Source organism: Canis lupus, chromosome 7 (genome assembly GCF_011100685.1).
Source record: "Canis lupus familiaris isolate Mischka breed German Shepherd chromosome 7, alternate assembly UU_Cfam_GSD_1.0, whole genome shotgun sequence".
In the NCBI taxonomy this organism is placed as follows: Eukaryota; Metazoa; Chordata; class Mammalia; order Carnivora; family Canidae; genus Canis; species Canis lupus.
Window position 1 is genome coordinate 5,781,703 of NC_049228.1, and position 16,617 is coordinate 5,798,319.

Sequence of the window (16,617 nt, forward strand, 5' to 3'; positions counted from 1 at the left end):
TCTTCTGTAATTCAGTAATCTTTCCTGCTTTGATTACCATTTTCCTTCTGGAAGGGAGCAGGGAAGAAAGAGGCACCATCATTACCTAAAAACTCTAACCAGGAGTCTCCTAAGAAGCCTTCTTTAGGAGGAAGGTGTTGAGGTAACACAGCCTGCAATTAGTCTGCCTGAGGATGGGAGGAAGTGCAATGCCACCAGAGAAATTCCAGGGGAGTTTCAGAACTCACCTGCAGGAGCTCACTTCCTTTATGTGACATATATAAACCACTGGAAGCTTCTGATTTGAGACCAGAAGCAGCAGGAGACCAGAAGCAGCAGCCTTTCCTGAACTCGGGTAAGAGAACTCCCTTTCTCAACACTATTCACACAGTTCTGGGTATCGGGCTAGTTCTCCCAATCACTTACCCAGGTGTGTTCAGGGCTACATCTAACAGAGCACTTTGCAGAAGAACAAAATGTCCTAAGGTGGAGAATTGTCATGTTTATCTTCTCACACCAGTACCTAGCACAATATTTAAGATGGTGCTCAAAAAAATGCTAATCGAATTTTGGATTTAAACTATATTTACTATACATCCCCTACACTCAGGGCAACTAACATCATTCTCTTAAAAATGAATTGGTCACTCAGTATATTTTAGATGTATAAATCACGCATCATTTTCTTTAAATTTAAAACCAAGTTTCTGAGGTAATGTTATTAGCACCATTTTGGGGGCTAAAGAAACAAAACACAAAGAGGCGCATTTACCTGTCCAGGGTCACGTAGATGTAGGGTGACTAAAGCATTCAGGTTTACCTGTGACTTCTCCAGCTTTAGAACAGAAAATCTTGTGTCCCAGGACCCTCCTCAGTCCTGAGCAAACTGGGACAACCTACTTCAATGGGAACATATAGCCAGTATGCCTCAGCATGGCCCTGTCAGATTCCATCTTTATTTACAATGCTGATATGTTGTTCATTATGTATTTTTTAAAAATTAATTCTGATGTTGCATTAAAATATTATTTATCTTGATTTTTGCGACTTCGGGTGCCCCCATCAATTTTGTGCTTGGGATGAGTGCTTCCCTTCCCTCACCCTAATCCCAGCCCAGCCCAGCCCATTATAATTTATTTTAAAACTCAGCAGACACTATAAAATGCCCTCCTCTGGAGCAGCCTATCTCTTTATATATATATATATTTTTTTTTTAATTGGAGTCTGATTTGCCAACATATAGTATAACACCCAGTGCTCATCCCATCAGGTGCCCCCTCAGTGCCCATCACCCACTTACTCTATGCCCCTGCCCACTTCCCCTTCCACTATTCCTTGTTCGTTTCCCAGAGTTAGGAGTCTCTCATGTTTTGTTGCTCTCTCTAATTTTTCCCACTCACTTTCTCTCCTTTCCCCTATAATCCCTTTCACTATTTCTTATATTCCACTTATGAGTGAAACCATATAATGATTGTCCTTCTCCGATTGACTAACTTCACTCAGCGTAATACCCTCCAGTTCCATCCATGTTGAAGCAAATAGTGGGTTTTTGTCCTTTCTTATGGCTGAGGAATATCCCATTGTATATATAGACCACAGCTTCTTGATCCAGTCGTCTGTTGATGGGCACTGAGGCTTCTCCCACAGTTTGACTATTGTGGACATTGCTGCTGTGAACATTGGGGTGCAGGTGTCTCGGCTTTTCACTGCATCTGTATCTTTGGGGTAAATCCCCAGCAGGGCAATTGCTGACCTATTTTTAACTCTCTGAGGAACCTCCACACAGTTCTCCAGAGTGGCTGCACCAGTTCCCATTCCCCCCAACAGTGCAAGAGGACTCCCCTTTCTCCACATCATCTCCAGCATTTGTTGTTTCCTGCCTTGTTACTTTTCACCATTTGGAGCAGCCTATCTCGAGAAGAAATGAGTTCCCTTCCTGCCTTTCTTCTCCTCTTTGGGGGAGCCTGGGCAGAGCCAGGAGAGAGCACCCTGGTCATTCTTCTCAGATGTCTGACCATAGTCTCCCTGTAGAGGGTGCTGTGGAGCTCAGACACCTCAGGAGGGAGAAGTGTTAGGTGTAACTGGGCTAACTGCCCATCAGATCTTGACTTTCCCTGGCAGGAGAATTATTATGAAATCATTGATTTTCTATTTGCCTTTGGGACTGAAATAAATCTATTATCCCCAAATAACCAACCCAATTCCAGACAAATACCAAACAGCTAAGCTCTTCTGCCCTGGGGGTAGCCATAAAATCCACAGACAATTTTATCCAAGTGTTTTTGGTGGCTCAGCAGCAGCTCCTGTGAGATTTTGTTTTCCTGCAGTTCCCCTGCAGGCCTAAGGGGACCAGAAGAGCGAGCTACACTGGCATTCTGGAAGGGAAGACTGTATACGTCAATTCGCCAAAACAAGTTTTAACATTTTCCCTGAAATGTAATCCTCTGTCTATTCACAGCAAGTGCCTGCTGCTCCAGGGCTTACCTGCTGGGCAATGACGATGGAGCTGGGTTGGGGACAGAATAAAGGAGTCAGGACCTGTAGCACCAACTCACACTCAGACCCTGAACAAACACCCGTCTTTTCTCGCAGGAGACTCAGCAGCTTTTCTTAGTAAGTTAGATGAATGGGCCAGACTGTCCAAAGCCAGACAGAGCTATGAAGTTTCACCAGGGGACACCTGCGGAAGGCATGTCCCTGGTGACTGGATTGGCTTCTTAAGACACGATGTTGGGAAAATCAGTAAGTCATTACTTTTCCTTTGAATTCCTAGCTCCTTTGGTCTTCAGATTCTGGCACAAGATGAAAGCCTCTGGTCTTCCCATCTGCCTTCTCTCTGCTGCATTTTATCTCTTCTGGACACCTTCTGCTGGGCTGAAGACACTCCATTTGGGAAGCTGTGTGATCACCACAAACCTTCAGGAAATGCGAAATGGATTTTCTGAGATACGGGACAGTGTGGTGAGTGAGGGAGGCAACCCCTCCCTGCCCCTGTGGCTGTCTCTCTCCTTCTCTCCTTGTCTTTCTCAGTCCTCTGGCAGCCCGGCAGTGTGATCACAAAAAGAGATAGGCTGGGGACTCCTGATCGGGGAGGATGTGTCCCCAAGAAGTAGTTGTAGTTCATAATTTAAGAGTGTTTTGGAAAGGGATACTGTCCATTGGGCCATGTGGCAGGGAAAAGAGGAGAGGTCTTGATGTCTAAGACCTGGCAGCAATCACTGACCTGTCCTTTGTTGCCTTGCCTTCTTCCATTTAGCAAGCCAAAGATGAAGTCATTGATATCAGAATCTTGAGGAAGACTGAGTCTTTGCAAGACACAAAGGTATGTGTTTGGTCCCAAAAGTTCTGGGAGGAAATACTGTTTGGAGGCATCTCCATCACCCTGGGTCTTGTCCCGGGACACCTTCCCCCCACCAACATACTAGTCTTCTTTGCAGCCTGCAGATCAGTGCTGCCTCCTTCGCCACGTACTGAGACTCTACCTGGACAGGGTATTCAAAAACTATCAGACTCCTGACCACCATATCCTCCGGAAGACCAGCAGTCTTGCCAACTCTTTTCTTACCATCAAGAAGGACCTCCGGCTCTGTGTGAGTAAAGGGTAAAAGCATCCATTGCTGCTTCATCCATAACTTCAGTGACTTAGCAACCAAGCTCTTTCTTGCCTCCATTTAATGGATAAAAAAGCTGAGTCCAAAAGTTCTCATAATCTGTCTTGTAGTGCGTGACTAGCTAATAAGAATTCAGTTTTACTGAGTTTTGGGTATACGCTCCATGCAAAAAAAAAAAAAAATCTAAATAACTACAAAATGTTATTTGGTGTTTATGATAATTATCTATTATGCATGAAATTACACTTTTCTGTAGGTGAAGGATCCTACCACATATTAGTGTATCCTGTGTCCAGGTAGCTTCGCAGTAAGCCATTGGACTCGATATCAAGATAAGGTCTGAATAGGACCTGGGGATCCAACAAAGAGCCCCATATTTGAGCCTACGAAGCTGGCCTCCTCATCTGGTTGATCATTAGTTTTATAATCTCAAATGATGAGGTCTGAAAAGACTTTCTATAGGAATGGAGTATGTACAAGAATGCAGATGAAAGAGTTCTCCTTACTTTATGACAGTGGCAAGGGCAGAAAATCAGAATCTTTAATAAAAAATCTATTATTCTGTGGCATTCTTTTCAGCATGCACATATGACATGCTCTTGTGGAGAGGAAGCAACGGAGAAATACAGCCAGATTCTGAGTCACTTCGAAGAGGTATAGGAATTTGGGCCTTGGTTGGGATGGGTGCGTTTTTTAGAACTGAGATCACAGATGGGTGGGATGGATATTCATACTGGTAGAAACCCTGTAGTCCCCAATAGCCCTCTGAGGTCATGTGGACCACCCCTCTCCTTTAACCCAGAGGACATGCATCCAGTCTCCAGAAGTGTTGCTGTCCCTGGAACACACTCTGGGGTTCAAGAGGGAATGGCCCTAATTCCATCAAGGCACTTGAGACATCTGGATCTTCCAGCTGTACAAACAAGAGGCAATTGTTTTTCAAAATTCACCTACTTACACATGCCCTCAAAAGCACTCAGTCACAGTCTCACACATGTCTGTGCCATGCTGTTTCTCATTTCAGTGCCTCAGCACATCTGCCAGGAAGGCCTGGAGTCCTCTGCTCACTGACTAATCCCTATTCATCCTTTAAGACTCATCCTTGGCATCACTGCATCTCTCAAAGCGAGGTGCCTCTCCTGTCATCCCATGGGGACTCCATCCTCTGTCCACCACACTACATTTTAGTTGTCTGCTTCTGTCTCCCTCACTAGACTGAGGGAGGTAGGTAGGGATTGTGCCTCTCATCTCTGAATCCCTAGGCAGCCCAATGCTTAACACAATAAATATTTGTTCAATTAAAGTTGCACAGTAGTAACCCCTACACACACACGCGCGCGCTCACACACACACACCTTTAACAACAACAACAACAGCCTAATTACTCTATCTCTGTGATTCAAAAGGCTTGAGTTGTAGTATGAATTCTCCCCCCAGGCTTCACTTTTTTCTATGTAATGGACTCCATGAGCTCCCTGACTCTTGGGGATCTTGAGATTCCATAACTGCTTTTGGGCTCTCCATCTTGAAAAGAATATTGTGCTTACAATCCCCTGCAGACCTACCAATGAAAGGAGAGGATGAACCTAGGAGCATATGTTGTCTTTTTATGAGAGGCTCACCACAGAAGCATGTGTCTTTCAGCTTACACCTCAAGCAGCAGTGGTGAAAGCTTTGGGAGAGCTGGACATTCTCCTGCAATGGATGGAGGAGATGGAATAGGGGAAGAGAATGATGACCCTACTGGCAGTAGTGCTGGCCAAGAGTTCCAGTCCTTGGAAGCAGGATCGCAAACTACCAACTCACTGCTATATAATTTAGTGCTGGGTCACCGCGTGTGTTATTTATTTATTTATTATTTGCTTCCTTATTGTGGCTATCCTCATGTGTTCCCACCCTTAATTTAGCCAATGGTTTTATAAGATTTTAATAATATCTTTTCTACTATTGGGTGTATTTATTGGTTAATATATTTATTTATTTTTTTCTATTTAACTTATTTATTTTTTGTATGTGAAGATAAGACTTATAAAAAAATTTCAAGGATTGTATTTATAACCTGACTACAGGTTTTCGTAAACAAACCCTCTAAATTCCAGAGGGGTGGCTAGGGTTGTTATTTATTTTATTAGATTAAGGACTTGTTTACCGACTGCCAAGATTCTATGAGATATTTAAAAGACAACTAATGGCGATTAAGTGTGGGTTCTGGAAAAAGTTCTGATGTGAAATTGGAGACTTATTTTATAATTACTGACCACCCCCACTCAACTGCCCAACCCTGTGCTATTATGGAGTCTGTATGGTCAAAATGTATTTCTACAAATAAAATTTTCTTTGCATTATATCTTCTTGGAGTTTGAAAATGCTTCAGGAACAAAAACAATGGTGGGGAGACCTTGAATCTCATTACCTAGGGACTTCTGGCTTCTCTGGGGAAGAACGATGCCAATGGGAACCTCTTTTCTCTCTTACTGAACGCATTCCCAATTCTGTGTCTTAGTTGACCCACATCTCTGACCCCACGACTCTGCCCCTTTGTCCACATAAAGGGACTGTGACCAAGTGAAGAGCTTCAGTCATCCCTGCTTTATCCTTGTTGGCTTTGAGCACTGTCCTTTTTGACCTCTTGTTCTTTCTCACTTTTGTAATCAGACACTTGATTGCAACATGAATTACAACAGACAGAAAGCTCTATTATAAAGGTTAAAAATACGCAGATGCAAAGTGTAGTTTCTGGGCCTTGCCTACGTTGGGCTTTTCTACTTTCTATTCTGGCCAGCTCCAGGGTCTAGGTTGTTTCTGGATCGAGTCTTTGTGACCGTCTATTAAGCCGGTGTTCTCTCTTCAGGCCCGTTTCATGTTGAGCTTCCCTGAGCTCTTCTGGCATGGGCTCTTTGCCTCCTTCCTCCCCACTGCACTCTGACCCAAACCCCCCGACTTAGCAGTTTAGTTTTCCCAACTTCGTGAACAGCAGACTAATGCTGATGCCCTGGCTCCCAAAGCTGGCTCCCCTCACTGCCTCTGGTTTCTGTTCTCAGTCCTCAGTTTGGGCCTTGATGAAGTTTAAATGACTTTATTAATTTCTTTTTTCATTATACAAGTAACAATTACCCAACAGAGAAAATTTGAAAAACACAAAGGAATATAAAGAAGAAAATTTAGATCACTTATTATCCACTCTTAAATATTTAGGTATATTTTTCCCAGATCTTTTTTCTTGGATCCAAATCATGACTCAACCCTCATTACCTGAGTGATTTTGGATGTAAAACTTAACCTTTTTGAAATTTGGGTTCTTCCTCTGGAAGACAGGATAATGCCTACCTTTCAGGTTGATGGAAGACATGGTTTTTTATTCTCCTTTGAAAATAAGACATATTCTGCTTTCATATTCCACATAATTATCACTCATTTACTATCAAATATTTACCATCTATCTTCTATCATATTTTCCAGCTACAAGTCTCATGGTTTTCTCTGACCAGTCTGAAAAACAACTTAGCTTCAACTCTCAGGGAATAGTTGAGGAGCCAATCTTAATGAACTCAGTGTTAAAATTGGAACAACTACCTCCAAAAGACATTGGATAGCAATGAGGAGGCTGGTTTTATCTTTGAAGGGTATGAGTATTCCAAAAGGGTGTGTTACAGGTTGATCCCACAGCTAAGGATAAAATTCATCCATTTGTTTCCTGGGAAACATTTCTGACTCTTCTGGAAATCTGAGCCATGAGAAGCCTGGGCCTTTTGGGACTACACATTACTGTGTTAGCAATGACTTGTTACCTCTTTGCCTATTGATTCCTCTCCCCAGCAGGACCCATCTCTTCCTCCAAGTCATTGCTTGACCTGTCATATCATTGTACCAACAACAGGGAATTCAGCAGTGGAGAGGTCAAGTCAGGTTATGGGCAAAGGAAAAACTTCATAAAGGTGGGGCTGGTAAGGGACAGACTCTAAAGAATGGTTTATGTTTGTCACTTCCAACTCCAATTATTAAAATGATTATTGTCATGTATTAAGTACTCATCATGTGTCAGGCACTGTATTGAGAACTTCACATATATTATATTATTCAATCCTCAAGACAACCCTGTAATAAGTAGTATTATTACCAATTTGCAAGGGACAAAGTGTTCAGAGATGGCAAGTAATTTGTGTAAGGGGGCAGAAGCAAGAGTTGAAGGTGGGCACCCTGATACCACAGCCCTATACGTTTTCTACTCTACCTTTTGCTTTTCCAACAATGGAATCTTGTGTTCAGAGATACGGCAGGAAGGAAAAATGTGTGATGACTTCATTGAGACATGAATAAAAATCCTGACTTTGACAATCACTATCTTGGGCAAGTGACGTAACTATCCTTAGCTTCTTCATCTGCAAAATGCAGGTTATACTACTTACTACACTGGGTTGATGTAAACACTAAACAAGATTGTCATAGCTAACTTGAACAAGCACTTATTATATATTAGCTATTGCTCTAAGTGTGTTATAAGTACCCACTCATTTAATTTGCATAAAAGCATGATGAGATAGTTGATTATTCCCCATTTTACATATGATGAAGCTGAAGAGCAGAAAGGTGAAGCATCTTGTTTAAGTTCACGCAGCTTACAATAATTGAGGTAAAATATGAACACAGTAGGCAGACTGGAGAACCATGCATCCAACCACTTTACCTCACCAGCTGGACAGAACGTCCAGGATATAGACAGTCCTTGATCAACAGAAGGTCTGGCTATAGGGGAGGTTCTGCCTTGAGAAGAAGGTGATGAGCCTTCCTTCCAAGCTGTAGTGCTAACTCTAATTTCTTGGTGCAACTACTCTCTATGACATCTATGTTGAGCATCATTGTTGAGCATCATGGGAAATGACATCATTTTCCCATGGTCTAAACCTTGTCTCCTCAACAAGCAGAGCGTAAGTGCCTTTGGAGGTCACAAGATAAATGTGCCCAACCTCATGTTGACCTATCAGTTCTGGTTACTCTGTCCTTTTGGGTCTCAGTTTCTGCTGAGAGATTGAATATGGTCAGTGGCTAGACCATATATAAAAATAGAATTCTGATCTACAATCTGCAGCCCCGTAAACCAGCTCATTGCCCACAGTGCCCAGCCCAGGAAGCCAGTCTGCTATCTATAAGTTGGATTTGTATGAAGTCAGACTGCTATGCAGCAACGAGCCAGGAAGCCAAACAGTAACCCCTGTAGCAATTGGCCCCTTCGTGTCCAGGATTTGATTGATAACTGACTGATTCCCTATATTTTGTTCCAATTTTCAACTTAGCATGAACCAGAAAAGCCAAATATGCCCTCCTAACCAATCGCACAGGATGCCCTGCTTCTAGTGAGCCCACTGACAGCTTCCCCATGCCAATCAAGGCAAACCCAAAGACTTCCCTGTGGTCCACTATAAAACTTTCGCACTCCTTCGAGGCCTTAAATCTGTGCCAGAACACAAGTGACAGTAGCTGACTTCTTTACTGTAACAAGCTCTGATTAAATAGCCTTTGCTTGTTCTCATTTGGTTGGTCTTAGTTTATTCCACACTGCATTTGTAAAATGAAAGTGTAGAAACAGGTAATTCTGAATTCTAGAAACCAGATGTGCTACAACTGACTTGGGGGATCAGATGTAGCTGCTGCTGCCTTCTGTTGCCAGAAGGAGTTTGCATGGCTCCCACATCACCAGGTTTGGATTCAGAATTTGGGGTAAGCGCATCTGATTGGCAGGCCTAGAGGGTGCTGGATGCCAGGAAGGTTGGACAAGCCTTCTCTCTGGTGGGAGGTGGGCTCCTTCTCAGAATGAAAGCTAGCTCCCAAGCCTAGAAATGAGATCTGGATGGAGAGTAACTCAAAAGAATACAAATGTCCACTATATCTCTCATTCTCATCATCATTTGGGGTTGCCCAAAATCCTTAATTTTAAGGGTCCAGGCTTTCACCAGCATAGTCCAATGTGATTTTGTCTGCCTATATCCCTCTCTCAAAAAGATGGTGAAGGAATGGACCATTGTCCTGCTGGACTCAAGTTCTCTGTAGGACAGGACTGTGTCTTTTCAGCTTTTTAGCCTACTCTATCTCAGTGTAACATTACATTTTAAAGACTTTATTCAAAAGTAAAAAGATAGAATGTGTGTAATGGCAATATTTTTAAAAATACCAAATGAAATTACTTTTTCTATATATATGACTCTCAACTTGATTTTTTTTTTTCCCCTGAGTTAAATGCTTTGGCTTTTGCCAGAACACAGATAACCCCCCCTGCTCCCTTGCCGATAGGAGGCAGCAGGGCAAATGGTAAAAGGATGACTGAATACAACCACTCCCATATTTCACTGGAAGGTTGGGAGGAGAAGAGGTGACACTCTCCAGTTCAACTCAACTGTACTGAGCAGGATGAGTCAATTGCTTAACGGGAAGAAGGTAGGACTCAGAGGCCTGGAGGCAGGAAGCCGTGGATTACAACTAGAATGCTAATACCTTTCAGAAAGCATCCTTTGTTTCACTGAATGTTAGAAGTGAAGAGAACATAGATCATTTTAAGGGTGACTGGGGTTCAGAGAGGGAAAGCAATTTGTCAAAGGTTACGCAGTGAGTTATGGCAGAGTTGGCATTAAAACTCAGGTCCATGTAATTCGAACGTTATTAAACCTTAGCTCAATTCAAGAAGAAATAAGTCATCCGTAGAAATGAAGTAAAATTGTCTTTATGCATAATGATGTGCTTGTCTGAGTTCAATATCTGATTGAATCTATAGAAAGCTCCTAGAACTAAAAAGAAAGTTTTATTTGGTAGCAGAAAATAAGATCAGTAGTGTTTCTATATACCAGTAACACACAATTGGAACTTGTAATAATATATATATATATATATTATTGCAATACAAATAATAATAATATAAGCAAATGATATACATAAATAATATAGATGTGTGTATATGATGCACACATTTACATACATACACACTCTTGACAAAAGCATAAAAGATTTTGAAATGCTTGGGGATAAATCAGGCTAAAAATGTAAAAGATTTCTTCACTGTGGCACCTGGGTGGCTCAATTGGTTAAGTGTCTGACTCTTGGTTTCGATTCAGGTCATGATCTGAGGGTCATGAGATGGAGAACTGGATCAGGCTCTGTGCTCAGTGGGGAGTCTGCTTGAAGATTCTCTCCCTCTCCCCCTCCTCCCTTGTACTTGCTCTCTCCCTCAAATAAATAAATGAATAAATAAATATATCTTTAAAAAAAGATTTCTGCATTAAAAGCTACAAACCATTGCTGGGAGAAATAAAAGATGATCTAAGTAATGGGAAGATATACTCAAGTATTGGAAGTCTCAAAATTATTAAGATGTCAATTCTCCCAATATTATCTATGAATTTAATGTAATCACTATGAAATTTTCAGCAGCCTTTTTTTAAAGGTAGAAATCGATAGATTCACATTAAAATTCCTACTAAAATACAATAGACCAAATATAGCTTTCTGAAAGAGAAGAACAAAATTGGAGGGTATATAATCTAATTTCAAGATTTATCTAAAGCAATGGCAATTAAGACAGTTTGGTGTTGGTGTAAAAATAGATTGATGGAACAGAAAAGAAGGTCTAGAAAAGACCCACATATTTGTGGGCAATAAATTTTTCAGCAAAGTTATAGAGGTAGCTCAGTGGAGATAGAATAGTCCTTTTAGGAAATGATGCTAGAATAATTGGATATTGTATGGAAAAAAATGAACTTGGATCCCTTACCTTACTCGGTATATAAAAACTAACTCAAAACGGACCATAGATCCAAAGATACAATCTATTAAAAAAATAAGCAAAAAATTTGAGCAGACACCAAAGAAGGTAAACAAAACAAAACAAAGACGTTCAACGTCATTTGACATTAAGTAAATGCAAATTAAAACCACAATGAGATACCACATCATACAAACTAGAACAGCTAAAAGTATAAAGATTGGCCACACCAGGTGTTGGCGAGGATGTGGAGGAAATGAAGCAATTGTATATGCTGCTGCTGGGGTTGTAAAATGATAAAACCACTTTGAAAACAGTTCAGCAGTTTGTAAAAATGTGTGCAAATATTTGCCATATGACCTAGCCATTCCACCTCTGTTTATTTACCCAAGAGAAAAAAAAAAAAAAAAAGAAAAAGAAAAGCATAAAAAGCATGTACCCCTATAAAGACTTGTACATGAATGCTTGTAGCAGCTCTCTTTTAAATAAAATTTTGAAACAACCTAAATGTCCACCAATAAGTGAATGGTTAATGTGGTGGATATGTTTGTTATCTTGGTGGTGGTGATGGTTTTACAGAAGTGTGCATATGCCACAACTTACCAAATTGTACATTTTAAATATATGCAGTTTCCTGCATATCAGTAAAGCTGTTACAAAATAATTCAACGTGAGGCAGTTTCTCTTTGTAGGCGCTGTGGAGGTTACAGGTGTATAAGAAGAGCGAGGTTGGTAAGGTAAGTCACAGTCCAGCAATATATGACCCAATATGGTTAAAGAAAGAAACTTGTGTAGAGAGACCAGAGAAGGCTCTTCGAAAGAGAGATTCTTGAGTTAGACCTTGAAGGATGAGCAAGGATGTCAGCAAGTGGCATGAGAAGACAAAGGACTTCAAAATCCTGCTACCCCAGGCAACTGGTTCAATCTCGCGCTGATATCATTATTTCCTTCTGCATGTAGAGCATATAGCAGTTAAAATGCCCTTATTTAACTTCTCTTATTTACTTACTTTTGTTCCTCCTTCTACTAAAGTGATTTAGAGCGGCTTATAAAGATACATGCCACCCAAGATTTAAGGAAAATGGATGAAACATGTGGAAGGCAGACAATGCAATGAAGGTGAGCTAAGATTTTTCCTAAGCTAAGGATGTATCATAAGAGTGTGAATCATAAATTGCTAGAAGGATTAAAAATTGGCTCTGCACTTTATGCAGGCTGGAACAAATTGGGAAATGATTATTACAAACTCACTGAGCACTTGGTCTACGTTATCTCATTGAACCCTCACAGACTCTGCACAGTGGGGGTGTCTCTCCTCCCAATGGCAGAGCCCAGAGACTTTCCCGAAGCTGTCAGGAGGGTGGCGAATATGTGGAAGTATCTTGCTTTTCATCTGTTCTGCATGAAGGAGGAAATAGCTGTTGGCTTCTAGATGAAACTTCTCACTGAGAAGAATCCAAGAAAAAATTGGAAAAATCAGGAAATATGGGAACAAAAACTGAAGGTCTTGGAGAGATAACAAGGTAGACAGAATTATAGAGCCAAGACGTGGGAGACGGAAATCCAGTCGGTGCTGGGCCCGCCACTGGGGATGGCTTTTCCCTCAGGGAATCATCTAAATTGAGAAAGGTTAAGGAAAGGTTGGGAGGCTGAGAAGATGTGTAGAATTTAACAGAAATTTACAGGATCAAGACCACAACAGTAGGCACTCGGGGCCTGCTGAAGAGGAGCCCTACTAACTCCCTGGCAAGCTTGGGGTTGAGATCCCAAAGGGCTGCCCCTAGGAATCATGGTATTCCATAGACTGGCCCTAACAGAGACAGAAAAATCAGCTTTGAATCATCTCAGTCTATCAAAGTCATCTGAGCAATTAAAGTAATTAAAGTAATCTGAGATAACTAATCCCCTGCTCTCCTTTCAGAAGCAAATATAAATTCACCTCATAGGAAAATGATATTCTAGGCTTGAAATGATAATTTTTCAAATACAATGCCTGGAAATGTTGGGAATAGGCAAACTCACGGGGAAAGAAAATAAACCAGTGGTTTCCAGGGACTACTGGCCGGGGAATGGGGAGTGACTGAGAATGGGTAGGAGGTTTGCTTTTTAGGGTAATGAAAATGTTCTGGAATTAGATAACAGTGCTGGTTGCACAACTCTGGGAATATATCCAAGACCATTTTTATAGAATTTTTTTTCAGATTTTATTTATTTATTAGAGAGAAAGAGAGAGCGTGCATGAGCAGGGGGAGGGGCAGAGGGAGAGGGAGAAGCAGCCCCCCCACTGAGCAGGGAGCCCAATGCAGGCTCAATCCCAGGACCCCCGGGATCATGACCCGAGCAGAAAGCAGACACTTAACTGACTGAGCCACCCAGGCGCCCTACCCGAGACCACTTTTAAAGGGTGAATTTTATGGTATGTGAATTACATCTCAATAAAGCTCTTGTTTTAAAAATAAACATGAAATAAAAACATCTTCAGATCAACAAACTTTAGCAGAAAGTACGAATAGTTATTTAAGGCATCATGATTCTAGGACAAGATGATCTGGCTTATTAGGAAATGACTTAGTTCCCATTTGCTTTCATTATAAATGTTAATCAAAAAAAGAGCCCACTCCACAAGTTCTGGTCTTGAGGTTTTTATATAATATTCTCATATGACTTCTCTTGGGGCTGAACCATTATCATTTTCAAGTAACTCTGCAGACATCCTGAGCAGATGATAGACACTGGGATTAGCCACAGTCTATTCTCCCATTTCTATAGGAGGTACTATGATAAGCCCTATTTTTATTCTTCCTAAATGAAAGAGAATATAGATAAAGGGTGACAAGCTATTTGTAGCTGTCTCAAGCAACTTTTTATTAATAAAAGGCATTAACTGTGTCATGGCAATATATAAAAATAATATTAGTAATAGTTTAACAGCAGCTAACTCTTTCCTGTGCTTACTAATGTGTCAGGCTCTCTCTTCTATGTGTTTTGCATGTACTTTCTCATTTAACCTTCACAAATACTTAGAGGTGCGTTGTTAGTCTCCCTTCGTAGAGGAGGAAACTGAAGAACAGAGGAACTAAGAATTTTTTTTAAAAGATTTTATTTATTTATTTATTTATTTATTTATTTATTTATTTGACAGAGAGAAAGAGAGAGCGGGCGCACAAGCAGGGGAGTGGCAGAGGTAGGGGAGAAGCAAGCTCCCCAGTGAGCAGGGAGCCTGACATGGGGCTCAATCCCAGCTCCCTGGGCCCATGACCTGAGCCAAAGGCAGAAGCTTAACTGATTGAGCCACCCAGGCACCCCAGAACTAAGAGATTTATTTATCCAAGGCCACACAGCTAGTGCTTGGAGTCAGAATCCTGGGGTCAAGTTTAGATAGCTCCATTTTCTAGCCCTATGAGCTTAGGCAGATCACTAAACTTCTCTTGGTCTTGGCTTTCTAATCCATAAAGTGGATAAATATTTGCTCTGTCCCACAGGGTTTTCGTAAATATCAAATTGTGGAAGTTCTTCATAAGGCACAACACAATAGGCTGGCTTATTGGACTAGAGCTGAGACCTACCCCCCAACCCCCAGCACAAAGAAGTGATGAATTCCAGTCCCATGCTACCAGAAGTTGTCCCCGAACCAATCATCCCGTCAGGTGTCCTGGTTAGGTGGCCAAGAAGGACTTGCAATATCAATTGGGAAAGTTGTCTTACTGAACTCTGTAACACTTTGGGCTCAACACCCTATGTGTGTGTGGAGGGGGGGGATGAGACCCTGTGACATTTTTTTGGCTGGAACAAACTGGTGCTGAGAAGCTGGTGAGGAGAATCCCATTCTCACCATCACTGAGGCAGCAGCTGGAGCTTACAATAGCGGGCTCGGCCAGCCCTGCTGGTCCAGACTGGTGCATGGACGGGGCTCTGAGACACACTCCTTTGGGAATTCTCAAAACACTCTGCAGAGTAGAACTCTATAACAGCCTGCTATGTTTACATGAGTCCATGGGACCACAGAACTTTGAGATATTTAATTTCTGATTTTTAATCACAGGCTAATGAAACATGAGCATTTAGGTTATGCTATCCCAGGTTATTTTTACTGTTATTTTAGTGTGGGAGAAAAAGGAATTCGTTCAACCAGGATCAAGCAATTAGATCCATCACATCTCCTTTCTTCTAGGACTCTCTGGCTTGGGAAAAGTCATGGTGACTTTTCCAGGCAGGAAATAGTCCACGGAGGGAAATACCCTCTCCTCATTTTCATGAGTAATACATTTTCTAAGAGGATATTTTTCGGAAGTTGAAGACAGAATGGACAATGAGCCCCACCCACTGTTGCTGGAAGCAGTAACCACTCTTCACCCGTCCTTTGACTCTGATGATTCCCTGGATTTGACCATTTATCTGTGGGGAAAGGCTGGAAATAAGGAACCACATGCAAAACATTTGGGATTTATGGGGCTCCTGAGTGGCTCAATGGGGGTCCTGGGATCGAGTCCCACATCGGGCTCCCACATCGGGCTCCTCGCAGCTTGCTTTCTCCCTCTGCCTATGTTTCTGCCTCTCTCTCTATGTCTCTCATGAATGAATGAATAAAATCTTAGAAAAAAAATTTGGGTTTAAGAACCCAAGTCATTTTGCACTTCAAGCACCGTATGCAAGGCTTTTCAAGGCCACAATCTCTAATTTCTCATATTCTGGGGCAAGCTCAGACCTGCCTTTCTTTGCCAGTTTTAAAAACCAAGTAGTAAGTATGTGGGTAGAAGCATGTGTCTGTGTGTGTGTTGGCTTATCCAAAACTTTTTACTGGTGCTTCCCAGTAGAAGGGTCCTCTCCATCACTCCTGCCAGGAGCACGAGGCTCTCTCTTGCAGGGAGACTGTCAGGGTTCTTCCATCCATCTTGCATTCTGGAGCTGCTGTCCCATGGTGTGACTCCTAAATGAGCAGCCAGTTGCTGGATCCCAAAGTGGTGAGCATCATGCCAGAACCTGCTGAGTGCCTTGCTTGCATTGTGCTTCAGGAGAAAGCTGTGCTTTCCATCAAAGAATGGTTTTTGAGAATCTCTGACTTATAACGAGCTGTCTAAGTAGCATCTAAGACTAACGATTTTTCCCTAAATCAGGCTCTAAATTCATTTTCTGAGAGTTGAAAGGGTCTTTAAAAATATTTACATTCTTCTCCCCTCTAACATTAGCCAGGTTAGGCCACGTTGTGCTGCAAAAATAAGCAATATCTTCATCTCTCTCGGTGGCTTAATGCAACAAAAGTGATTTCTCATTTATTTCACA

The 16,617-nt window shown here is 41.7% G+C and overlaps 1 protein-coding gene across 2 annotated transcripts; it reads left to right on the forward strand.

Annotated features, from left to right (window-relative positions):
- Positions 1 to 2,781: 2,781 nt before the first annotated feature.
- Positions 2,782 to 5,478, forward strand: IL20 (interleukin 20). Of its 2 annotated transcripts, XM_038541759.1 has the most exons (5): positions 2,782 to 2,940; positions 3,236 to 3,301; positions 3,417 to 3,569; positions 4,170 to 4,244; positions 5,235 to 5,478. In XM_038541759.1, exons 1-5 carry the CDS (start codon positions 2,782 to 2,784, stop codon positions 5,310 to 5,312), a joined length of 531 nt encoding a protein of 176 aa, XP_038397687.1. In that variant the 3' UTR covers positions 5,313 to 5,478. The 2 variants fall into 2 exon arrangements, with proteins under 2 accessions (XP_038397687.1, XP_038397688.1); XM_038541760.1 differs by lacking the exon at positions 4,170 to 4,244.
- The last annotated feature ends 11,139 nt before the right edge of the window (positions 5,479 to 16,617 follow it).

Coding starts and splice junctions, on each gene's coding strand:
- IL20 (XM_038541759.1), top strand. CDS start 2,782: ATGAAAGCCTCTGGTCTTCCCATCTGCCTTCTCTCTGCTGCATTTTAT. Junction 2,941..3,235: donor CTGAGATACGGGACAGTGTG/GTGAGTGAGGGA, acceptor TCTTCCATTTAG/CAAGCCAAAGATGAAGTCAT. Junction 3,302..3,416: donor AGTCTTTGCAAGACACAAAG/GTATGTGTTTGG, acceptor TCTTCTTTGCAG/CCTGCAGATCAGTGCTGCCT.